The 26,194-nt window shown below is 48.3% G+C and overlaps 1 protein-coding gene across 2 annotated transcripts in view; it reads right to left on the bottom strand.

The window, feature by feature from the left end:
• mdh1b (malate dehydrogenase 1B, NAD (soluble)) overlaps nt 1-23,060 on the bottom strand; it is a 73,899-nt gene extending 50,839 nt beyond the window's left edge. The window contains exons 1-4 of one of the 2 annotated variants that reach the window (XM_072482583.1): nt 23,020-23,060; nt 20,628-20,740; nt 13,555-13,689; nt 2,613-2,755 (exon numbers count right to left, since the gene is read on the bottom strand). In XM_072482583.1, coding sequence (XP_072338684.1) covers nt 2,613-2,755; nt 13,555-13,689; nt 20,628-20,740; nt 23,020-23,041 — 413 coding nt within the window. In that variant the 5' untranslated portion in view covers nt 23,042-23,060. The remainder of the gene's footprint in view (nt 1-2,612; nt 2,756-13,554; nt 13,690-20,627; nt 20,741-23,019) is intronic. The other variant, XM_072482593.1, reaches the window with a different exon arrangement.
• Between the last annotated feature and the right edge of the window lie 3,134 nt (nt 23,061-26,194).

The raw sequence follows: 26,194 nt of genomic DNA, 5'->3' as shown, positions 1-26,194 counted from the left end.
GTAGATGGCTTTTGTTTTTTGACTTCCCATGTCGGTGCAACATCGTGGGCCGAAGGGCCTGTACTGCGCTGTATCGTTCTATGTTCTATGTTCCACCAAGGAGACTCCACCCACAAGGAGAGGAAGATTCGTCGAGACACTGATCAACTGGGCGTCTCGGGAGTACGATACCCCCCCTCTGCGGCACAGCAAAAAAGAAAACTCCTTGAGGCACAATATACCAAATCAGGGCCTGCATCAGTAAGCCATCTACCCAAGTAAGGAAAAGAAACCAAATAATGCTCGACAAGGACCACCATCGTACACCATCACAAAAAAGGATAGTTGGGGCAGAGCAGCACAGGCTCATTGGAGACAAAACACTGCCTCCCCGAGGAGGCCCAGGCTGCAAAAAGGAGGGCCATCGGTAAGTCACTTTATAAGACCACTTGGAGGAGGGAGTCTATCTCCCCCACTCAGCATACCCTCGAACTGAAGAAGGACTCCAACAATGCTGATCCACAGCACTTAGGCTCTGACTCAATCCCTACAACCTACAGGCTATTACCTTCTCAGTGGAACCCTATCTTGAGAGGGCGAGCAGACCAGGAGCCCCCAAAAGGGGACAATCCAGGGAAGGGAAATTCACTCCACCCACCCAACAAACCCTCTGATCGACCCAGCTAATCAGTTACTCCTGCCCGATCCTACCCGATCAAACAAGCACTGCCACTAACCATGCAGCCACGAGAATATTGAAGAAGACAAGTCAAACAAGGATTAACCAACATAAGGATTACAGCGCAGAAGAGAAATAAAAGGCAAGACAATGCAAAATCTTCATCTCACACTGCCAACTCAATATGTTTTTTGCTGTAACATGATAACAGGCGATAACTGCTTCTGTGTTCATATGTCGTACACCCTTTTCAGGAAAAAAGACAGTAACATAAAATCAGTGGTATAGCCACAAGGGAATAAAATTCAGGATTATTGCTAAACTGCAGCATAACACCATCCATGAAGTCTGAAAAAGCCAAAGTCATGACCGGATATCAAGCAGCATTCAGTATCCTTCTCAAACTCCATTGAATGAAGCGCCTTCACTTATGCCATGCCATCATCCCGATGCCCAGGCAACAAGAAACCTAGGCACTGGTGGAAGGCAACGGCCCATTGTGTCCAGCCGCCTCCAACTCCCCTCGATAAGCATCGAGGACAAGACAACGCAATACCAGCCTCAAAGACCAGGTGCAATTTGCGCCGTCAAACTCCAAATACCCTGCCTTCAAGTCAAGGTCACGAAAACGTGCAGCCAATTCTCAAATTTGGCTGGGAACTTGTCCCCCGCTCTCCTCAAAGGACCAGGCACATAAACACTCCCCATCCAACAACTCCCTGAATCAGTCAGGATAAACGACATATCACGCAACAGGATTTCCAAGGACCGAAGACAAGTCCTCACCAGGTAGATTTCCCCATCGAGCAACAGGATTCTCTTCTCCATTTCCACTATTCTCTCAAGGATATTTCACAGTTCATCAAAGTGAGCCAAGACCATCATCTACAACATAATTTGCCATGGTAGCCATCATTGCGATACCAACATCACCGCCAAGGCGTAGGCCCCTCACTAGCAAAGCCGCCACTGCAAGCTGGGCCCCACCTCATCCCCCTTCGACCGCTTCAATCAAAAGAAGGGTTTTTGACTTAACATGGTTCCTCATTGCCAAAATCCAGCCAGGACCTTCCAGGGGAATAGTGAAATGAAAATCGCTTATTGTCACAAGTAGGCATCAAATGAAGTTACTGTGAAAAGCCCCTAGTCGCCACATTCCGGTACCTGTTCGGGGAGGCTGGTACAGGAATTGAACCCGCACTGCTGGCCTGCTTTGGTCTGCTTTGAAAGCCAGCTAGTTAGCCCTGTGCTAAACCAGCCCCTGAAAGACATATGCACCAAAAATAAGTCATTGTAGAATGTGCATCAAGGTTTTTAAAAAAGGATTAAAAGGTGAGCTTGCGAAAACGCAGCCACTCCCCCACTCACTCCACCTTCCTCCAAGTTTGTTATTTTGGAGCAAGGGTTATTAGATTTCAATTTGCAGTTGAATTGCTGCAGCAGATGCTTTGCTCAGTAAGTGGACCTGTAGAAATGGAAGTCATCTTTGGATAAGTTAAGTAATAGTTAATAGGAAAGAGCCGGACTTGGAAATAAGCAAAGGTTTGCCAATTTTGGAATGGATAATGACAATGGAAATATGACGATTGGAAGGGTGAGCACATTCAAAAACTGAAGTGCAGACAGAGAAGCTGAGAGGGCAGTGAAAATCATAAGAAGTGTTGAATGATCAAACGTTGACAATTATGAAGAAGAGTGTACTGAAAACTTGTTTTTTTTGAACCAACACAACTTTTTTACCCTTTGGAGAATAGTGGCGGGAAGTGGTGGACAGATTACCAAATTGATTATCAGCCTTGAACCGTGTTGAACATTCCTTCCGTGGCCAACAGAAATTGATGTTGGACTCAAAGCTGGAGCTTCTGGTCCAGTGATAGGGGGTATACCCACTACGTTACAAGGCTCCCGTATAGAGTAACAGTAATGTCCATGAGAGAAAACAATTTCCACTTACCCACTAACCCAGATCGCCATTGGTTTAGTCAGATTCTTGTAGAATGTTTCATCCTCCCGCTCATTTTCGTGAGACATAAAGTTCTCCCTTGCAATCTTTAACATTAGTGTAGTCATCATATCGGAAGTAAAACCATAATAACCCTAAAGTTGAAACAAGCACAGCGATTGCCTTACATCCGTTTCTGCAGGAATAATTCACTTGCCTAGCCTTCACACCTGTTTTTCAGGTCTTTTTCCTACTAATACTGATGTTAAAATGCGTCATGCATAGTGAATTTCTGAAGATTTAAAACCTTTTGGCAATGAATACTGCCAATACGAGTTTGGAATAGATTGTGTCAACTTTGGCTCAGTGGGTAGCACTCTCATCCTCAGTTCACTGGTCATTAGCTAATGGAAGCTTACTTTGTGTAAATTAGTTGCTACTTTCGTTAAATAAAACCATAAAACGGACACGACAGTTCAAAAGTGCTCAATTTGCTGTGAAGTTATTAGAGATGTCATGAGGGATGTGTACGGCACTATATAAATGCAAGTCTTTCTATAAATGTTTTTCTGGCCCTGTTATAACAGGAATGATAAAAGAAAACATTAAGCCGTTCATGACTGGAAGGAGTTATGCCCCAGGACAATAAGAACTTTGTGGTAGAAGTGTCTTAGTGTGCGACTTTAACCCCACAGACAAAGTCATACAAAGATATACCAGAAGCCAAAAATGTAATAAAGAATAGTCAATATGGATGTTAAAAGGGAAGGCCATCCTTGGTCAACCTTGCTGAATTTTGTTTCCCCCCGTGTTTGCGTGGATTTCGCCCCCACAACCCAAAGATGTGCAGGGTACTTGGATTGGCCACGCTAAATTGCCCCTTAATTGGGAAAAAACATGAATTGGGTACTCTAAATTTTAAAAAATCCTTGCTGAATTTTTTTTTGAAGAACTAGCAGAAAAAGTGGACACGGGTAATGGAGATTGTAGCTACCTGAATCGGCCACTTCCCGACTTAAAATGGAGAACCGCAAAGGCTGAAGGGAAATTCAGCCAACACAGGCAAAAACTAGCAGGTGCAAGTTACTGTGTATTAGACTCTGCAGAAACCCAGACAGCATCGATACAAGCAGCCATCTGCATAGTAATGTAGCAGCCATCTACATAGTAATGAGCGATCCCCGGGAACAATCAAAACATTTTAAGGTAAACAAGGCCAAGCCAGACTCCTCGGCGCCAGCAGGTGCCAACACAATAGAGGTTAATGGACACTTAAAGACCGCCCAACGATCAGGGAACAGCTCCAGTATTGGAGAAATCGAACCAAGCGATTGGAACGAAGTCCAATCACTTGAAACCAGGTACGGGGTCCGCCCCGAAGGGCAGGAAGCCCCTGGAGACTATAAAGTAAAGCCCCCAAGTTCAAATCGTCCTTCTTGACAGGGTCACTCAGCAACGTAAAGCAACCCTTGTCAGTGACCTGTCCAGCTGCCTCCAAAGAAGTAAGTCTCAAGTCAACGCTCGCTACGAGATAGGCGCTCCTAGCTACCAGTCCATACCAGCTTTTGAATCTCGTAGACTCAGGACCTGAACGAAAGGCCATTTGTTCCCCTGACCTGGTGGGCCAGTCCGAAGCTAGGTATAGGCCTGTCAGTGATAGAAATAGCCTAGAAAGTAGAGTTTATGCATGAGTAGCGATTTACTGTGTATAATAAATGTACATTGATTTGAATCTTACTAATTGGTGTGTTGAGTTATTGATCATTACTTGAACTTGAACCTCGTGGCGGTATCATAAAGATACCTGGCGACTCTAGAGCAAAGGTTATAAAACAGAGGCAATTGAACCAACCAAAAGTTAGCAACAAGATATTTGGGGTGGGATTCTCCTTTGGCTGACGCAAAATTCGCGAAACGCAATTGGGCAGTGAATACGTTTTGACGCCAAAATCTCAGCTGGCGCCGATGATGCCAAATCGCAAATCTCCATCACCTCAACAGTGGTGTCAATGCATTCCAGAACGCACGTACAATAAACACCGTTTACATATCATTAGCGGACCTGACCCGGTATTCTCCGGGGCCTCCATAATTCCCCGCCTCCGATGGGCCGAGTTCCCGACAGCGCAGTTCACTTGTGCTTTTAAAAACCATGAAACCGGCATTGTGGCTGATGAGGGAGAGAGATGAGGAAGGACACAAAGAGGCGCGACCATGGACTGCTGGGCTGGACACTAGAAGGGTTGGATGGGGTGGAGGGTGATGGGGGAACGGGCCCAGTGGCTGTGGTGACCGCCCACAGGACTGGGGTGGTGTCCAGTCACGGACCGCCATTACCACTGCCTGAAAGGCAGCCATCTTGCTGCACATCCCACTAACACCCACCTTTGCCCCTGGTTCCGCAGGGTGACACCGCGTATGGGTGCTCCCACCCCTGCACACAACCCTCCGCCATACCCCTCCCCATCCGGCCGCCACCCACCAGGGCACATCAAATGGCGCACCCAAGAGCAATGCCCACAGTAGAACGCACGAGGCCACTGGGTGGGGGCCACGGAGCATACCGCTGGCAAGAGCATCCAACCGACGGTACCCCTGGCAGCAGGGACAGGCGCCAAGGCCAGAGGTCTCCACAGTGCCGGGCAATTACGGGGGCCAAGGGTGCGGAGATGCTGGGGGCGGGGAACATGAGGGGGCAGAGATCTCAGTGCCAACTGGGCCACCATGTAGCCCATTGGACCTGGTTGGGCACGCGAGTACCCATGCTAACATGTCTGCGTTTCACCCCCTGCAGACAATGGATATTCAAATTCAACCAGCAATGGTGGCCTTCCTCCTAGTAGCCGCAGCCCTGGGGGACGCTGTGCAGCAGTACAAACTGGCGCTGCTTGAGGAGGAAGAGAAAGTTACAATAGCGGAGGGTGCAGCAGCAGAGTATGCTGCAGAGGGACAGAGTAGAGATCCGGCCGCGCAACAGGCTGAGGAGGAGGAGGTGCAAAGAAGCCACCGGATGTGGTCTCGCAAGTAACGGCACCGCCTGTCATTCACCCTCAACGTCCGCCATCCCTCCCCGCACACCCTCTCTGGCCAGCCCACCCGTCACACCCATCTGACAGAGCACTGAGGCAGGTTGGAACAGTGGTTGCAGGTATTTAATGTGAAAAACATTTACAGATTTGTGCCCTAGCCCCTATAACTTAACTGTGCCCTGCACCTGTGCCAACTTAACAGGTGTCTAACTTTCTGGATTTACTGCCCCTAACGCTACGTCTAGATGGATCCCCAGATGGGTACAGGAGGAGTAGAGGCGGCCTGCTGTGAATCACGGCCTGTGACCTGGGATTCCGTTGGCGGGCATCCTTTGGGGAGACCAGGCCCGGATGGGCCCAGCTGCTATCTTGGGTGTCCCAGGTGGCATGGTGCCGCCCTGTTCCGCCTGCTGCCTACAAAATGTACCAGGGACGGGTGGAGTGGGGGTGGGGGGTTGTCCGAGGTGCTGCGGTGTTTCGGCACCTCCCCTGTGGGAGTCACCGGCATGGACCCCACCACCTCTTCCTCCCTTCCTCCCATGGGCCCCAGGCTTCTCCATGGGACCGAGGTGCGAGCAGAGCTATCCCCCGCCACCTGCCGCTGCCAGTCCTGGAGGCCTGCTCTGGTCTCCTCCAGGGCCTGCATGCTCGCAGCCAAGGAGCACAGGGAGTGGGCCATCTCCATCTCGGACTGCACCCCATCACCCATTAACTGTGCCATCACCTTCTGGGTTTGTGTCAGAACAGTCAATGACTGCACCATCTCCCTCTGGGACTGGGCCATCTCCCTCTGTGCCTGTGCCTTGTCAACCAGCGACTGGGCAATGCCGCTGATGTTCCCAACCCTGGCCTGCTGAGATTGGGCCACGCTCAGGAGTGCTGCTGTGATTTTCTGGCACATGGCTCCTGTGAGTTGGCAACCCTGTCCTGGGTCTCGGCCAGCGCCTGCACAGAATGCCTCTGGCCGAATAGGACAAAATCGGACTATTTTAGACGGCACCAGGGGACGAGACAAGGATGCCCCCTCTCCCCATTGTTGTTTGTGCTGGCTATAGAGCAGTTGGCAGTTGCTCTGAGAGCCTCGAGTGGCTGGACAGGACTGGTCCGGGGGGGTGGGGAAGGAGAGGCGACTGGGAGAGCTGCCGTTTAGGTTAGTAGGGGGAAGCTTTAGGTACCTAGGCATCCAAGTGGCGTGGGAATGGGACCGGCTGCATAAATTGAATCTGGCCCGGCTAGTGGACCAAATGAAGGACGATTTTCGGAGATGGGTCACGCTTCCGTTGTCTCTGGCTGGGCGGGTGCAAACGGTGAAGATGACGGTCCTCCCGAGATTCCTATTTCTATTTCAGTGTCTCCCCATCTTTATTCCGCGGTCCTTTTTTAAACGGGTCAACAAAGTGATCACTGGCTTTGTATGGGCGGGCAAGACCCGCGAGTAAGGTGATGTGTTGGGTATGCTGGGTCTGCGAGGACGGCGTTTACTGTGGCAGAGAGAGAGACAGGCTTCCAACACTTAAAGAAATGCAACTCGATTTTATTAAACTCATAACTATTAAACATGCTTGAACTGTGGGTTGACACTGTGCTGAGTTGACTGGAGACCTGAGGCTAACCTGACCAGACTATCTTACTATCACATGGTGGATGTTCCAGTTGTTGCTCACGGGCTCTGACTGTCTCAGAGGCTGGATCCCAAGAGAGCGGGAAAACTAGTGCCCCCTGGTTATATAGTGGCCGTGTCCTGTCTGGTGATTGGCTGCTGTGTTCTGTATGTTCATTGGTCATCCTTTGTATCACTCACTGTCTGTCTGTGCACCATCATATACTTGTGTGTATATTATGACATAAGGAAGGTAATGCTTGAGCGGAGTCGGGGAGAGATCGGGCTGGCACTGCCAAATTGTAATAACTATTACTGGGCGGCGAATATAGCCATGATCAGGAAGTGGGTGGTGGGGGAGGGGTCGGCATGGGAGCATATGGAGGCGGCTTCAAGCAAGGGCACCAGTCTGGGGGCGTTGGTAACTGCGCCTCTGCCATTCCCGCCGGCACGGTACTCCACCAGTCCAGTGGTGGTGGCGACCCTGAGAGTTTGGGGCCAATGGAGGAGACATGTGGGAGCAGTGGGAGCATCAGTCTGGTCCCCAATCTGTAATAATCACCGGTTTGCCCCGGGGAGTTTGGACGGTGGGTTCCGGTTATGGCGGAGAGCGTGAATTGAGAGGATGGGGGATATGTTCATAGAGGGGAGCTTTCCGAGTATGAGGGCGTTGGAGGAGAAGTTTGGGTTGGCGAGGGGAAACAAATTCAGGTATCTGCAGGTGCGGGACTTCCTACGTAAACAGGTGTCAACCTTCCCGCTCCTACTGCTAAGGAGGATTCAGGCCAGGGTAGTTTCCAGAGGGTGGGTAGGAGAAGGGAGCGTCTCGGACATTTATAAGGAGCTTATGGGGTCGGAGGAGATGCAGGCCGAGGAGCTGAAGCGTAAGTGGGAGGAGGAGCTGCGAGGAGCGATAGAGTTTGGTATATGGGCAGACGCGTTGAGTAGAGTCAATGCTTCCGCAACATGTGCCAAGCTCAGCCTGATGCAATTTAAGGTTGTTTTCCGGGCTCACATGACAGTGGCCTGGATGAGCAGATTCTTTGGGGTGGAGGACTGGTGCGCAAAATGTGCGGGAGGACCGGCGAACCATGTTCACATATTCTGGGCATGTCCAAAGCTGAGGGGAGTTTGGCAGGGGTTTGCGGATGTCATGTCCACGGTGTTAAAAACAAGGGTGGCGCTGAGTCCAGAGGTGGCAATTTTTGGGGTGTCAGAAGACCCGGGAATCCAGGAGGAGAAAGAGGCAGACGTTCTGGCCTTTGCTTCCCTGGTAGCCCAGAGACGGATGCTATTAGCATGGAGGGACTCAAAGCCCCCGAAGTCCGCGATCTGGCTATCAGAAATGGAGAAAATCAAGTTCACCTTGAGAGGGTCACTGTTAGGGTTCACCCGAAGGTGGAAACCGTTCGTCGACTTCTTTGCGGAGAATTGGTGGGGGAGGGTGTAGTTTAGGTTAGAGTAGGGGGTTAATAAGGGTAGGACCTGTCCGAAAGGTAAATGGCTTTTGCACTATGGTCATGGTTTCATGTATATTGTTTATTATGTTGTTGTTACTATACCAAAAATACCTCAATGTTTATTACAAAAAAAAAGAATGCCTCAGGCCTTGGACATGCTGATCTTTAGCCAAAACCATCGCTCCAACGCCTCCTCCATGGACGCCACCCGTGCGGTGTTGGCCAGGTGGCACGTATCGTCGGCGCCACCTCTAGCTCCTGCAAGCGGTTGGACGCCTGTAACTGCACCTGCAAGTGCTGGATGCTCGCTGACAACCCGACATGCGACTGCATCTCCCCAATCAATGGAACTGTCCGTTCCAGAAGTCCAAAATGCTTCCTAGGGTCGACCTGCCCTCCGACCGTCTGCCCCCTCGGGTGTTCCTACCTCCACCTGCTGTGGTCAGATGTGTGGTGCGCACCAGAGAGTGCCCAGGAGCCTCTTCACTAAAGTGCCCAACCAAGGTGAGTGTCTCTGGAATGGTGGAGGGTGTAGGAGAGAGCTGTGAGGGTAAGTCAGTGTCATCTTCCGACTCGAGCCCCGGGGTGTTGTGTGTCCCAGACGGAGGGCTGCAGTCTGAGCTGCTCTCGCCAATGCTCGGCTGATGGGGTGAGGGTGGTGTCGTGGGGGGGGGGGACGTGTCATGGAGAACCGCAACTAAGCAGGATCTCACTTCTCACTTCCTCGCCCACGGCCAAACTCCACCCCAGCAACCTCCCCCTCCTCCAGGCAGCCGACCACATGCAGGGCCCTTTGATCTACCGGTCCCCATCCTGTCTTGAGGGGGGGCGGTGGGGTGAAACAGAAAACAACAGTGTTAGACAATCCGAATGGTGACCTCAGTAGCCAGGCAACCCAGCCATGGCAGCTGGTATGGGTGCCGGCATCTGGTGCAGGGTGGGGTTTGGACGCCCTCTGATTACAAAATATTACTCCTGAGGATAACTGCAACAAAGTACAAGGGGACATTATCAAATTTGCAGAATGGGTAGTATGTAAGTGGTTAATGTGTTTCAAATAAATAAGTGTGGGATAACAAAAATAAGGGGATGCCCACTCCTTGAGTTCAAATGGGATAGAGATGCAAAGGCATCTAAGAAGTACTGATTCAGATCAGGAGGATGTGGAGATGCCGGTGTTGGACTGGGTGAGCACAGTAAGAAGTCTTACAACACCAGGTTAAAGTCCAACAGGTTTGTTTTGAAAGCTAGTATTTCAAAGCAAACCTGTTGGACTTTAACCTGGTGTTGTAAGACTTCTTACTGTAAAATAGAGGAAACTGAGAGGTGACGTTTAAAATTATGAAAGGGTTTGATAGGGTAGACAGAGCGATTTTCACTTATGAAGCAGTGAAAAACTATGGGTCATAAATTTAAGATAGTTACTGAGAAATCTAATAAGGAATTTGGAAGAAACTCCTCTACTCAAGTAGTGGTGGGATGTGGAATTGTTGCCACATGGAGTTGCATGGTGAGAGTATAGCATAGATGCATTTAAAGAAAAACAAGGTAAAGAGAAATGAGTAGAAGGATATGATGATCGAGTTTGATGAAGTAGTATGCTAGGAGGCTTGTAACTTAGTCGATGAATTAATTTAACCCACTTTTCCTCTAAGTCTGTCTGATTTCAGGTCAGAACATGTGTCACAATATTAATGCATTCTAATGTTGCGCACCCCTTTCTCTTAATCATATGCAGCAATATTAAAAATGCATTCTAATGTTGCGCACCCCTTTCTCTTAATCATATGCAACAATATTAAAAATTGCATTCCACCTTGGTGCAGAACGTCCTGAACTGACATTGGGAACTGGCTGCAGGGATTTGTGACATGGCCACTAGATGGCGCAATCAGTAAGACTTGGAACTAAATAACTCATGGGGTGATTCCATTTCTACTCTCTGGGGTTGAAATCCTGTTATATGGTATTAATAACAAGTGCATTCACATATATATCTGAAATTTCTTTCCTATTTTAATGAAATACAAAACTTGCCTTTCGTATTTTCAGGACATCCGAGAGCACTTCACAGTTAATTAAGTGATTCTAATGTTAGCATATTCAAGACTTTGTGGTGTAGTGGTTGGCATTCCTGTCTCTGAGCTAGAGATTCTAAGGCCCAAGTTCCACCCCAGGACTTTATACCATGGAAAATGTGTTCACAATGTGGCCAAGCGGTTGAGTGTCGACCTGCAAATCCTTCCAATACATGCCAACGGTAGAGGGTAAGAGATTCCTGGTCAGCCATGTGTTGGAAAGAAAGTTGGAGTCTTGACCAATCACTATCCATAGCCCCAGGCTGCAATATTTATGTAAAAATGTGTGTTGCCACAGCAAGCTGGACTCCCTGAATAAACCGTGACACACCATCACCATAATGTGAGGATTTGGCAGCCAATTTGCACAGAGCCAAGTTCACACGAATAACAATGTGATGACGGCCAGATAAACTGCTTTAATAAGACTGGTGGAGGGATAAATATTGCCCAGAATACTTGAAGAATTCTTCTGCTTTTCTTTAAAGCAGTGCCATGAGGTATCTCATGTCTGCCCGAGATGGTAGATAGCACCTTTGTTTAAGATCTCAGCTTTGCCTCTGAAAAATTCAAATGCTCAAGTCTCTGTAGTGAGGCTTGAACCCATGATATTCTGAGACAAAGGCATTAATACAGTCTGGACTATGACAGTGCTATTTCAATTCATTTATGAGACTATTTGAAACCATACGAGTAGTGACTATAGTGAGATTAAAATTAAAAATGGAACAACAAAAAGCCAAACAGAGGAAACCTTGGAGTGTGCTTGGGGAAATGATCATAGCTGAATAGAGGGAAGCCCTCTTTAGGGGTGGCTTTTCCTGCATCCACAGGCAGACAGGCAAGGAGAGCCTGGAAGCCTGCCTGGAACACTTGCTCCCAGCCCTGCGACTGGGTGTCTGCCTCTAGGCAGTTAAAATGCTCCCCAAACCACAGCAACAGTAAAATCCCAGTCAGCTTCCTTTAACTGTTCTTAACCGGCATCTTAATCTTAAAATGAAAACTGTTCCTAGACTATCTCGCGGAGCGTTGGAGGAAGGTCGGTCAGCAGCAGCAGCAACCTTGGGGGGGGGGGGGGGGGGGTTGGAGGGGACGTCCTGGGGTGGGGGGGGGGGGGGGAAAGATGGGACTGCCTGGGAGGGTGGATGAGCAAGAGATAACATGAAGGGTTGGGGAAACTGGCAACTGGCACGTACAGGTGAGGGCCAGTGTACAAAGCTGTGTAAATATATCATTTTGCCATGTATATATCTTGCTCTGTGCGATTTCTCGTTTTTTTTTTGTTACGGGGGGGGGGGGGGGTTATTGTTTGTAAGGGAGAAAAATTGTGTTAAAAAACTTTAATAAATATATATATTTTTTTAAAATCTTAAAATGAAAGCAAATTGCTGCAGATGCTGGAATCCGAAACAAAACCATAAAGTGCTGGTCATTCTCAGCAGGTCTGACAACATCTGTGGAGAGAGAATGGAGAATGGAACGTTTTGAATTTGGATGACTCTGTCAAAGGTTAATTACTCCCTGCCTCACAGCTCTCCCTGGCCCCGAACCTGCTTACCGTAAAATGGCTGGTGGCAAGCTAGCCAGAGCCAGTGTTTCTGGGTCCTGTCCAAATCTGTTCATCGTCTCAGCAGGGCCCAAAAATACTGCTTAATATGTTCGTTCCCCACATCGTTTTGTCCGTTTGCAACCCACACAAGGACACTTAACCTACAAAATTACAAGAGGGGACGGATCTGACTTTGTCTTCCAGGTTTGCAACAATCCACATCGAACGTGGCCTCTTCATATTTGATTTGATTGGATTTATTGTCACATGTACCGAAGTACAGTGAAAAGTATTTTTCTGTGGCCAAGGGAACATACGCAGTACGTACATAGTAGACAAAAAACGAATAATCGACAGAGTACATTGGCAAATGGTACATCAACAAACAGTGTGGAACAAGGGGCCAAACAAAACAAATACATGAGCAAGAGCAGCATAGGGCATCGTGAATAGCGTTCTTACAGACAACAGTCTGAGGGATAGTCGTTGAGGAGTCCAGTAGCTGTGGGGAAGAAGCTGTGCCTATGTCTGGATGTGCGGGTCTTCAGACCTCTGTATCTTCTGCCGGATGGAAGGGTTGGAAGATGGGGTGGGAAGGGTCTCCGATAATGCGGTCTGCCTTCCTGAGGCAGCGGGAGGTGTGGCAAGCTTGTGTGATGTGTTGGGCTGAGTTCACCACATTCTGCAGTTTCTTGCGATCCTGGGCCGAGCAGTTGCCATACCAAGTGTGATGCAGCCGGATAGAATGCTCTCTATCTCACATCTGTAGAAGTTTGTGAGAGTCGATGAAGATATGCCAAATTTCTTTAGCTTCCATGGGAAGTAGAGACGTTGTTGGGCTTTCTTGAGTGTTGCAGCAATGTGAGTGGAACAGGACAGACTGTTGGTGATGGTGACCCCCAGGAACTTAAAGCTATCGACCATCTCCACTTTGGAGCCATTGATGCAGATGGGAGTGTGTGTCGTGTTACGCTTCCCAAAGTCGATGATCAGTTCCTTGGTCTTTCCGACATTTAGAGAGAGGTTGTTTTCGGTACACCATGCAACCAAGTGATCTATCTCCCTTCTGTAGTCTGATTCGTCGTTGTTTGAGATGTGACAACCACAGTTGCATCATCCGCAAACTTATAGATTGAGTTGGAATTCAGAAACATCTCAGACAAAACAAATCATTACATTTTCCAGCACATTTCAACTTGCAAATGGAATTGAAACACCAGAACATTTATAAATCTTACCTGTACATACTCCATAAAGTCATTGTATCCACCCAGCAGTAATCCCTTTCCTCCACGGTCCACAAGTTCTCGCCAGATAATTGGGGAATTCTCATGCACCCAGCCATTTTTTTTGCACAACTCTTGAAGCCATTTCTGGAGAAAGACAACAATGAAGATATGGAATACGCTTGTTTTTTGGTGAACCCCAGAGTCAAAGAAAGTCGCTTAATAAGGAAATAAATGTCTAAACTCTAAGGGCAGGGATTTACCATGCAACCCGCTGCGAGGCAACCCGCCATTGGCTAGCAGTGGGATCTTCTGGTCCCGCCATTGTCAACTGGGCTTCCCGTTGAATGCACCCCTCACCACCGAGAAACCCGCGATGGGAGTGCAACGCCAGCGGGACCTTGGCATGAAATTCCGGCCTAAGGGTGTCAAGGTGTACGAAGAGAGCGCTGGAGTACGATGTTGAAATAGAGGATCAGCAATGATCATGTTGAACGGCAGAGCAGAATCGAAAGGCCTACCCCTTCTCCTAGTTTCTATGTTCCTATTTGTTTTTGTGGGAATGCACAATATTAAACAAGAATCAAAACCAAATGGATATTCGCTTACAAAGAGTTAAAATCAAGCCTGTGTCAGTATAGTGGGGATAGAGAAAATACTTCTACCTATTTTAACCAAATCAAGAATTTGCAAATGTGCGTAAACCCAAATTAAATCCGGGTGTTAACTTTTTTCGCACCCACCTTACGAGTGGTTCTTTGTGCCCAAACATAATCTAGTCCACTACTATTCTGGAACTTCCCTTCACCTATCTCACCCCTCCTGGGGTGGGGGTGGAGGGTGGGGGTGGGAGGTGGGGGGCTGGATGAGGGGGTTTGAGGGGGCATTACTGGCCAGCATAATCCAATCGTCCATATGGTCACACACAGCTTGCCAGCTCATGCAGATGAGGTATTGGCCTTGAAAACTATGACCGCCTCATCATCATCACCTCTGACATGAGCAGACACATTTTCACAGAACAAATGTTCAGCATTTGGAATGCACTGCCTGATAGGGCTATGGGTACAGATATCAAAAGGAAATTGGATAAATACTCAAAGGCGAAAACCCAAAGGGATTTGGTACAGTACAGGGGAGTGGGACAAGCTGGATTGCTCTTCAAAAGAGCAACCAGGCTGGATGGGCTGAATAGGCTCCTCCTGCTCTGTACTACTCTAGAGCTGGAATAGGCACTCAAAAGTCAAAAATCTATCTGATTGTTTGAGGAAACTATCCTGAATGCATTCTCAAATGTTATTGCCTTTAATACCGTTTCTGTTACTTCTCTACCACATTAAAAATTAAACTCTTCCATTATAACCACATTGTTTGTGTTAAAAACTTTCCTGATCTTGGTACTTATACACCTGTCCCACTCTCCACCCAGGTAAATCATTCTGAATGGCCTGTATCAAAGTCTTGCTTTATTTACTATTCCTTAATTCGACCCATAAGATCTTGTGGTGCAGTGGGTAGTGTCCCTGGAGTAAATCTTCCAGTGCCGCCCGCTCCAGGAATCATTGGCCCACCTCCAGTCACTGAGAAATTGGTTCTGGAGATGATTATGAGGCACCCCCAACTGTCACCCCCATATCCCCCTCTGAGCCCCATATCCGCTTATGCCCATGGCTCCTTCACTCCCCCAAAACGCCATTACACCCCATACAACTTTCACATTCTGCCATATGCCAAATCCACTCACCCAGTATCCACTATAAACAGAACTCACCAACCCTATAATACTATTTAGATGTCTTTGAAAAGTTAATAAATCTGCCAAAATAAACAAACATGACTTGATTATCCACTTAAAAAACCATTATCCTCTTAAAAGCTGGTAAATAAAGAAGCTTAGTTCCCTTGGCAGCTGTGTCAACAAACTCTGCTGAGCAGAATCCATTAGTGGTTTGGTGGACACCAAATATACGTAATAACATTCTATTGAACAAATATGTCAACAAACCGCCCTGATCAGAATCAGAACACACCTATCACATTTCATCAGATGGTTCAAGGGAACCTCAAAGAAAAAAAATCAAAGAAATGGGGACAGTTCACACAATCAGATCTGGATTTAATATCAGTATTGTACAATGCATAATAGCAATTTAACCTCTGGATAATGTGGTCTAATGCATCTGAAAACCTTTCTGATTTTTCAATAATGTTTACTTTTCTGAGAGCTTTCAGTTGTCAAAATTATTTAATGGTCACTTAACGTTTCAAAACAAAGCACTATGGTCAATCACTGTTGTAAAAACTGGTACAACTTATGTTACAGCATTTCATTATGACATGTGAAGTAAGCAACACCTTTTGTACTTTTCTTTCATACGGTACTTACCTCCAAACCATGGTTCACCCATGATTGTGCTTGTGCGATTCACATCACCTAACAAAGCTGACCCCTTCCATCAAAACACTGCTGAAATTCTCACCCCTACAATGATGCCAGCAACATTGGGCAGCAGCATGTGGGCTTAGAATCCATATGGATGCACAATCGTTATTGGTATTCTATTTATAAATATATGAATAATAGCAGTTCATCACAGCTTCTTTGGCAGCACCTCCAAAACCCATGAGCTGTACACTTAATAGGACATGGAAAGTAGATGCTCGGTGTTAATTGTATATTAATTGCATGTTTAATTGAATCCAGTGAGCACAAATGCACAGAACTGTCTATAAGATGTCACAAAATAGCTTAAAAAGACCGAGCTGATGTGTAACTTGTCAGGCTGCACTGATCCTTTCAGAGGTACGTTATAGATGTATATGTATAAATTGCAGTTGTTTGATTGGGGGTGCATGCTATGTAACCTGTGCTTCTTGTAAATAACATTTGTAAATGTATGAAGACTAGGCTCTGGTTCTTTCCTTCTCAGCCAGGTTATCTGAGATTAAACATATGGGAACATCACCATCTCCAAGGCACACAGCAGGTATATGTGCTGTCTTGGACATATATCGTTGTACCTTCATGCTGGGTTGAAATCCTGGAACTCCTTACATAACAGTTTGCCACCCGGAATGCAGCGATTTGAGAAGTCCCATCAGCACTTTCTCAAAAGTGACTAAAAATGGTCAATAAATGCCAGCGTTGCTCTTTTAATTGAATGGTGACAAAATAATAATGGTGACCATCATATCTCTTGCACCTCTCACCCCTGGAATACTTTATCGGCAGCACATACATCTGCAGAGATGCGACGGTGGACCGACTTGGGAAATCTGTGCGGTCTGTATTTCTGTTGGGGGTGACTGATGGGGGTCTATATTAGGCATGAGTGATAGAGGGATCTGATGGGGTCTCTGATGAAGTGGTCTGTTGGGGGTGACTGATAGGGATGACTGATGGGGGCCTCTGCTGGGTGTGACTGATGTGGGTCTCTGCTGGGGGGGGGCCTGGTGGGGAGATCTGGTAGGAGTCTCTAATGGGGGTCTGTGATGGGGAGCTGGAGGGGTTTGTGGTGGGAGGCAGGTCACACTCATGCATGCGTGCTGTGGGGTGATCTTTTATTCCCGTGGTTGGAGTGTTGCTAACTTTTGGTTGGTTCAATTGGCTCTGTTTTATAACCTTTGCTCTCGAGTCGCCAGGTATCTTTATGATACCGCCACGAGGTTCAAGTTCAAGTAATGATCAAACACTCAATACACCAATTAGTAAGATTCAAATCAAAGCACATTTATTTACACACAGTCAAATCTACTCATGTATAAACGCTACTTTCTAAGCTACTTCTACAACTAACAGGCCTATACTTAGCTTCGGACTGGCCCACCAGGCCAGGGGAACAAATGGTCTTTTGTTCGGGTTCTGAGTCTGCGGGATTCAAAAGCTGGTATGGACTGGTAGCTAGGAGCGTCTATCTCGTAGTAGCGTTGACTTGAGACTTATGGTCTTTTGGCGGCAGCTGAATAGGTCACTGTCAAGGGTTGGTTCGTGTTGCTGAGTGACCCTGTCCAGAAGGACGATTTGAACTTGGGGGCTTTACTTTATAGTCCCCAGGGGCTTCCCGCCTTTCGGGGCGGACCCCGTACCTGGTTTCAAGTGATTGGACTTCGTTCCAATCGCTTGGTTGATTTCTCCAATACTGGAGCGGTTCCCTGATCGATGGGCGGTCTTGAGGTATCCGTTAACCTCTTTTGTGTTGGCTCCTGCTGGTGCCGAGGACTCTGGCTTGGCCTTGTTTATCTCAAATGTTTCGATTGTTCCCGGGGATCACTCATTAGTATGTAGATGGCTGCTACATTATTATGCAGATGGCTGCTTGTATCGATGCTGTCTGGGCTTTTGCAGAGTTTAATACACAGTAAACTTGCACCTGCAAGTTTCTGCCTGTGTTGGCTGAATTTCCCTTCAGCCTTTGCTGTTCTCCATTTTACATCGGGAATTGGCTAACCCAGGTGGCTACAGGAGGAAGGGGGGGGGGGGGGGAATTTGCCCCTATTTGTCACCGGAGATTGGGATGGGAGGGGGGCAGGATTTGCATTGTGGAAGGGGGGGATGGACCTCCACCGGACCTTTGTATCGGGCCGCCCACCAAAATGGAGGCCTGAAACAGGGATTCTGATGGAAGCCCGTGAGCTCTGCTCCATGCATAAATTAGCATGGTAAAGGAGAGACTCTCACCTAGGCATCTCTCACAGTGCCAGAGGAGACCACGAGCAAGTCAACGCTGGTGGGAGCACTTAGTCTCCAGAACGGAGAATCCAACCCATTTCTTTCACAAATTCTTTGTGGTGATCCCCTTCTGCTGAGACAGACATGATTGGGATATTTAAATCTCATAGAATTCCTGCAGTGCAGAAGGAGGCCATTCGGCCCATTGAGTCTGCACCGACCTTATGTAAGAGCACCCTATCCATGTCCACTCCCCAGTCTACCCTGCCCTATCCCCATAACCTAACCTGGACAATAAGGGGCAGTTTATTATGGCCATTCCACCTAACCTGCATCTTCGGACTGTGGGAGGATTCCTGAGTGTCCAGAGGAAACCCTTGCAGACACGGGGAGAACGTGCAAACTCCACCCAGACAGTCACCCAAGGTCGGAATTGAACCCAGGTTCCTGGTGTGGTGAGGCAGCAGTGCTAACCACTGTGCCACCCAGATCTCAAAGATCCTCTCTCAAGTGCAATGTCATCTATGTATTGTCTCCGTGTAGACATCGCAATTGTCTCTTGGACAGTTCTTTTAGCCTTCTGAGAGTCCTTATAATCTGCAGAGGGAAGATATTCCTAGCTGATAAATTAGAACCCAAAAATGTTAGGATAACAAGCTGCATCACTCATTGTACTTTCCGAGATGTTGTCAAATCATTTCAAAAACAACTAGGGCAAACAAGTATATTAATAATGCCATTCTACTCCAATTTTGTTTCTTCAGGCCAGCAAGGTCATTGGAATCTGAATTACTCCCAGTTCCAACTTCCTAGAACCAATGGAGTATGAAGTTCCTCAATTTGTTAGCCTAGCACGACTCCCCTTAGCCTAGCACGACTCCCCTTATTGTGTACAAGAGCGAGTCGCAAGCATTCCTTTTTTAAAAAAAATGTATTTTATTACAAAGATGTATCAAAACAGGTTACTGTGAACAAACACCCCGGGAAACATGCTTCCCTACAATCAACTATACAGTCTGTACAGATTTTTCCTTTTTATCACCCCCCCACCCCGCGACGAACAGCCCCTCAAACACAGTCACAAACATCCCCCACCTTTTCTCAAACCCTCCCGACGAGCCCCTTAACTCATACTTTATCTTCTCTAATCGCAGGAAGTCGCGCAGGTCACCCAACCATGCTGCTACCCTCGGTGGCGATGCCGACCGCCACTCCAGCAAAATTCGCCGCCCTGCAATCAGAGAGGCGAAGGCCAAGACATCGGCCTTCCTCCTCTCCATGAACTCCAGCTTCTCTGAGACCCCAAATGTCACCACCAAAGGGTCCGGGTCCACCTCCTCCTCCACTATCCTGGCTAAAACTGCGAACACTCCCGCCCAGAATCTTCCCAATTTTGCGCAACCCCAAAACATGTGCGCATGATTCACTGGTCCTCGCCCACACCTCTCATACTCATCTGCTACCCCCTGAAAGAACCCACTCATTCCCGCCCAAGTCATATGTACCATGTGCACCACCTTAAACTGTATCAGGCTCATCCTTGCACATGAGGAGATGAGTCGCAAACATACCTGCACAATGAAACGCCGTAATCAATTGGATTCAAAGAAACACAAAGATCAGGGGCGAGATTCTCCGACCCCCCGCTGGGTCGGAAAATCGCCGGGCACTGGCGTGAATCCCGCCCCCGCCGGTTGCTGAATTCTCCGGCACCGGATATTCGGCGGGGGCGGGAATCACATTGCGCCGGTTGGCAGGCCCCCTCCCGTGATTCTCCGGCCCGGATGGGCCGAAGTCCCGCCGCTAAAATGCCTGTCCCGCCGGTGTAGATTAAACCACCTCTCTTACCGGCGGGACAAGGCGGCGCAGCGGGCTCCGGGATCCTGGGGGGGGGGCGCGGGGCAATCTGGCCCCGGGGGGTGCCCCCACGGTGGCCTGGCCCGCGATCGGGGCCCACCGATCCGCGGGCGAGCCTGTGCCATGGGGGCACTCTTTCCCTTCCGCCTTCGCCACGGTCTCCACCATGGCGGAGGCGGAAGAGACTCCCTCTACTGCACATGCGCGGGAATGCCGTCAGCGGCCGCTAACGCTCCCGCGCATGCGCCGCCCGGAGATGTAATTTCCGCGCCAGCTGGCGGGGCACCAAAGGCCTTTTCCGCCAACTGGTGGGGCGGAAATTCGTCCGGCGCGGGCCTAGCCCCTTAAGGTTGGTGCTCGGCCCCCCAAGATGCGGAGCATTCCACACCTTTGGGGCAGCGCAATGCCCGACTGATTTGCGCCGTTTTGGGCGCCAGTCGGCGGACATCGCGCTGATACCGGAGAATTTCGTCCCAGATCTCAAATGAAGCTGCTTTTAACTTTTCTATACATTTAAAAAAGTTGTTTTATCTGTTTTCAGTACCACACAGTGACTGACCTGCCAATCTTCGGGTGCTTGGACAATTTTATGCACCTGGAAGTCTGGCACGTTTTTCCCAAGAAAGTCTGCCACAAGTTCTGTCTTGGCATAATGCGGACAGTTTGCTTTACCTGTAAATATCAAAATGCACAGCCATGTAATATTTATCTTTCTGTAAGAACATCCCCATAAGAGCCGAAAATTATTATTGGCTGTCCGTTTTACACATTCAACCTCCCTACTTGTCATCTTGTCAATTATCCCTCACACTCTTTCTCTCGGTGATCCAAAAAATGGCTCCTTGAAATAATAATAATCTTTATTAGTGCCACAAGTAGGCTCACATTAACACTGCAATGAAGTTACTGTGAAAATCACTTATACAGTCCTTTTCCAGGGATTTTTCCCATACCTATTTCTCAGCTGTGGATGGAACATTAGCTGCCACATTTCTTAAATTAGTGACCATACTTCAAAGGTATTTCATTGGCATTGTTAAGGGTTTTGGCATGTCTTGTAAAAGGTGTTTCAAAACTGTAACACCTTTTATCTATCTTTCTATATTTTTTTCTCTTTGGCCAGGTTTTAAAAAGGATAATCGTCTCCACTGGGACACACTTGCTAAAATGCAGTTGCATAAGCATTGGAAGCTTGCTTCCCTAGGATCTTGGCTCAACAAGTCTGCTATTCATGAGTGGTAGTACTCTTAGAAATCATTGAATCGCATGATTATGGTAACGGATCACTGGGGGGCCAAAATGAAGGTCCCTGCATCTGTACAGGTGTTACCTCTGTATACATAACTATTTATATAGATTTTTTCTTTTCTTTTTGTCTTATATATCCACTCTGTAAATTACTTTTTATTACTGTGTGATGTTCCTTGCAATGTTATTATAAACCAATAAAAATATATTTTTTTAAATCATAGAATCCCTACAGTGCAGAAAGAGGCCATTCAGCCCATCGGGTCTACACCGACACTCTGAAAGAGCACGCAACCCAGGCCCCCACTCTATCCCCTGCAACCCCACCCAACCCACACATCCCTGGACACTAAGGGGCAATTTTGGATAGCCAATCAACCTAACCTGCATATCTTTGGACTGTGGGAGGAAACCGGAGCACCCAGGGGAAACCCACGCAGACACAAGGAGAATACAAACTCCACACAGGCAGTCACCCCAGGCCAGAACTGTCCCACCATGGCATAAGACATTTTAGCCGTACTTCAGAGACTTGCATATATTCTGGCTGATACCTCAATGCAGTGCTAAAGGAGTGCTGCACTGTCGGAGCCAACTTTCAGCCAAGACATTAAACCAACACTAAACGAGACATTAAAATTCTCTCCCAGGTGGATGTAAATCCACCTGTCCTTTCATTTCCCCTTGGAGCGGCATGGTGACACAGTGGTTAGCAGTGCTGCCTCACAGCGCCAGGGACCCAGGTTCAATTCCAGCCCTGGGTGACTGTGTGGAGTTTGCACTATCCCCCATGTCTGCGTGGGTTTCCTCTGGGTGCTCTGGTTTCCTCCCACAGTGCATAGATGTGCAGGTTAGGTGATTTGGCCATGGTAAATTGCCCTTAATGTCCAAAGACGTGCAGGTTAATTGGGATTAGGGGTTACGGGGATAGGGCAGGGGAGTGGGCCTAAGTATGGCGCTCTTTCAGAGGGTTTGTGCAAACTCAATGAGCTGAATGGGCTACGTCTGCACTGTAGGAATTCTATGATTCAATGAAAAGCAGGGCTGTTCCCCTGGCGTACCTGGTTAGTAGTTATCTCTTATCCAGTACCATTAGAGGAAAAAAAAAAACATTATTTGCTCATTTATCTCATCACAGTTCCCTGCTGGGAACTGTGTTTTCCTGAATTAAAACACTAGCTACAGCACAACAGTAATTAACTTGGTGTAAATAGAATTTACAGCACAGGCTCATGCCATTTGGGTCAACTGATCCATAATGGTGTTTCTCCTGCACATGAACTTCCTCCAGTTCTATCAACATATCATTCTATCACTTTCCCCGGCCTCTTGTACCGATCCAGCTTCCCCAAAAGTGCACCTCTGGAGCGTGAATGGTTCAATCTTAATGCAAGGTCTTTGTATCTTTCTTCTTTAATGCAAGTTGGTTTTCTCTTTTTAATCTGCACCCCATATAGCCAGTGAGGATCAGGGACTCGGGCAGAAACCCAGCTGTTCATTGGCCTTCCTTCCCCTATGGTTTGGGGTACAGAGGCCAGTGGCCATTGTTAATTGCACTGCCCCCTACCCCCACTCCCAACTCACCCCTATCCAAGATTAATGCTGTTATTTTTGTTAAATCTACATCCCGAGCTCCAGCCGTTTAAAACCATTATTGTTTCAACGCTTTTACTTTATTTCATATGAACGTTCCTCCGACCCACCTGCCACCACGAACTTCGCCATTTTGTTTGAGGCGTTGCCAGGCAACGGGAAGCGCCCGGACCCAAATAGCGGTTACACCGCGCCGCCTATTCCACCCTCCGACTGCAGCGAGAGCCGCAACAATAAGGTTCCAAACTCCAGGCATTTCTGACCAATGCAACCGAACTTTAGAAAGAACAAAATAGCAAGATCCATCTGTCCAGCTTGCAGTGATTTTATTTAAAGTGCCAAGACTTTAAAACAGTGGTTTTGGTGCATCTGGATGATTTGAGGGAGGTAGCATAGAAAGGACAAGTTAAGTTAAGTCAGTAGACCAGAGGGAATATTGTTGAAGTCAAAGGCACTGTTCCAGGAAGGCCAAGTGGAAAACACACACACCTTTTCAATGATCATTGTGGTGATATGCATCACTGTAAATACACGAGGGGTTAATGTAGATACACTAGGACTGAGTAAACACTAGAGGGAGCACCAGAGACATCATGACACACAGACATTCAACCAATAGGTCAGTAAGATAGGACACGACCAATGGGCAGTCAGGACACGCACAGAGATGACACTACCACAAGGGGGCTACCCATATAAAAGGACAGACCACACATGCTCTTTCTCTTTCCATAGGTGACACTCAGAGAGACAGGGGCAGATCAGGAAGCATCCCACCCACCGCATGGATTAGAGCAGACTGGTTAGTTAGATTGAGTTACTGTAGCAAGATCAGCAGGAGAGTCGAACTCAAGTAGGAGAATTGTTAACTGTTCAATAAATCTGATAAATAAATGGAGATATCCAAGTCTGAACCTTCCTTTGTCAGAGTATACATCAAGGAAGCAGCTTATGCTATATAAAGAAGCATAACACAACATGGTACCAGTGAGTGCTTGCTGAATCTCTATAGTTCAACTCACCAAATCCGTGACTACCAGCAACAGCACCCAGGCAAGATGTTCGAGATTCTGGTTCCACAGCAGCTCAGGTACCACGGCAATCTCAGTGCAAACTGGCGTGCATTCAGGCAGAGATTAGTGATCTACCTGGTAGCGTCCGACCTAGATGGCGTGGCGGATGCAGAGAAAATAAAGCTTCTGCTCACCATTGCGGGTGAAACTGCAGCAGAAATCTTCAAGACCTTCAAGTACTCCAAAGGGCAAGACAAGATAGACTTCCAGACAGTCCTTGACAAGTTTCAAACATACTGCGAGGAAAACACAAGAGAGAACGGTAAAAGAGGTGCCAATACACACCACGAGGCGAAGGTAGGCCTACAAATGCAGAAAAACGGCAGTTTTGATTGGCAGCCATCTTGAGAAAGGAGCTGCACATACGCAGTTCCCAGAAGACGAGAACCAGCAAAACAGTGTTTTGCGCATGCGCGAGAAGCCGCGCATACGCAGTTGCGCAGAGTAAAGGAAAAGCGATCTGCGCATGTGCAATCCATTCCTACGCTCTAGCGTCATGACGTCAGAGGCCCTGGACCACGCCCACTTAAAGGGAAAATGTCCCAAAATAGTGGGAAAAAAATTTTAAGCCGGAAAACACAATTCTTTCACCTGGAACGACAGCACAATGCCTGAACTTCGACAAGTAGCTGAAAGTAACCTCCGCAGAACCCTGCAACAAGCAATTAGCACTGCCCAAAGAAATGATTTGGTCCTTGAAGACTACGACTCAGATGTTGATTACTTCTTTGGACATCGCGAGCACAATGACAGCTCCGACACAAAAAGTGATGATATGATCCTTGAAAACTACGACTCAGACGATGATTTCATCATTGGATGTGGCGACCTCAGTACCAAATCCGAACCGCAATGAGATGTGTTGTACAGTGAAGAATCCGACACAGACATGGACGTGTTCTTCGGATTTCAGGATCCTCAGCCCAGCTGACATCCTAACCCAGAAGTACAGGATTCTGCTGCGGCCTGACACCAAGAGACAGAGAACGGTACAAGCCCACAGAGAGCGGCCTGACGCCAAGACACAGTGAGTGGTCCACGCACCACGAAGAGTCCCTGACTCCACACAGAAAGTGATGACGGACTCCACAGCGAGACCACTGCACATCTCCACACAGAGAACACTGAAAGACTCCACAGCGAGACCACTTCACAACTCCATTGAGAGTGCACAGATTGGCTCCACAGCGAGACCACTGCATGACTCCACAGAGGGAATGATGCCAGACTCCACAGAGAGTTCAATAAATGTGATAAATCTATCTAAGTCTGAACCTTCCTGTTGTGAATGTATAATTACTGATAATTCACCAGTGCACTGGTATATGCGCGACACGTCTTCACCACTCGCCGCTGGGGAGTCGCTAGATGATTACCTACGCGACCTCAAAGCCCTCACACGCAACTGTAACTACCAGGCCATTACGGCCACTCAGCACATGGAGCTCGCCATCCGAGACGTTTACGTGGCGGGGGTCCGATCGAACTATGTGAGACAGCGCCTGATCGAAAAAAGGGCCCAGGACCTTGACCTCACATTAAAACTGGCTACCTCCCTGGAGGCCGCTTTTCAGAGCCTTACTGCGTTCCCGGCCGATCACGTGACCCCCTCATGAGCCCCTGACCCGAGACTACCCCAGGCCTGTGCCGCGCGGCCGCCCGCCCATCATGGGGGGCTACCCTGCTACTTTTGCGGCCAGTCCCAACACCCCCGACTGAACTGCCCCGCCCGCAACGCGAATTGCAGCAGCTGCGGGCAAAAAGGACACTTCACCAAGGCCTGCCTGGCCAGGTCTAAGAACTCGAACTCACAGACCCGATCCACAGATTCACAGGCCCGCAGACCCCGCAAGGTGGCAGCGTGTCTGCCGACTCCGCCTCCGCATAACATGTGCGACTCATGGGGGCCGCCATCTTGGCCATCCTCCCCTACGCGGCCGGCCACATGCGATCCATGGGGGCCGCCATCTTGCACACCATCTTCCTCACTGCCCGCCACGCTCGGCCATCTGTTACGCCGCTCGACACGTACGGCCTACACGGACAGCCATCGTGGGGCCGCCCCAGCACCTCCGATCACGCCGCCGGCTACCCACACCTCAGCGCGGTCACCCTGGACCAGTCGCGCCCTAAGCACCTCCGGAGCTCCATGATGGCCGTCCGGGTTAACGGGTACGAGACACCTTGCCTTTTCGACTCCGAGAGCACAGAG

The sequence above is a fragment of the Scyliorhinus torazame genome, chromosome 2 (assembly GCF_047496885.1).
Source record: "Scyliorhinus torazame isolate Kashiwa2021f chromosome 2, sScyTor2.1, whole genome shotgun sequence".
NCBI classification, from domain to species: domain Eukaryota; kingdom Metazoa; phylum Chordata; class Chondrichthyes; order Carcharhiniformes; family Scyliorhinidae; genus Scyliorhinus; species Scyliorhinus torazame.
The sequence above is the reverse complement of the archived record's forward strand: the minus strand, read 5'-3'. Positions and strand labels throughout refer to the sequence as shown.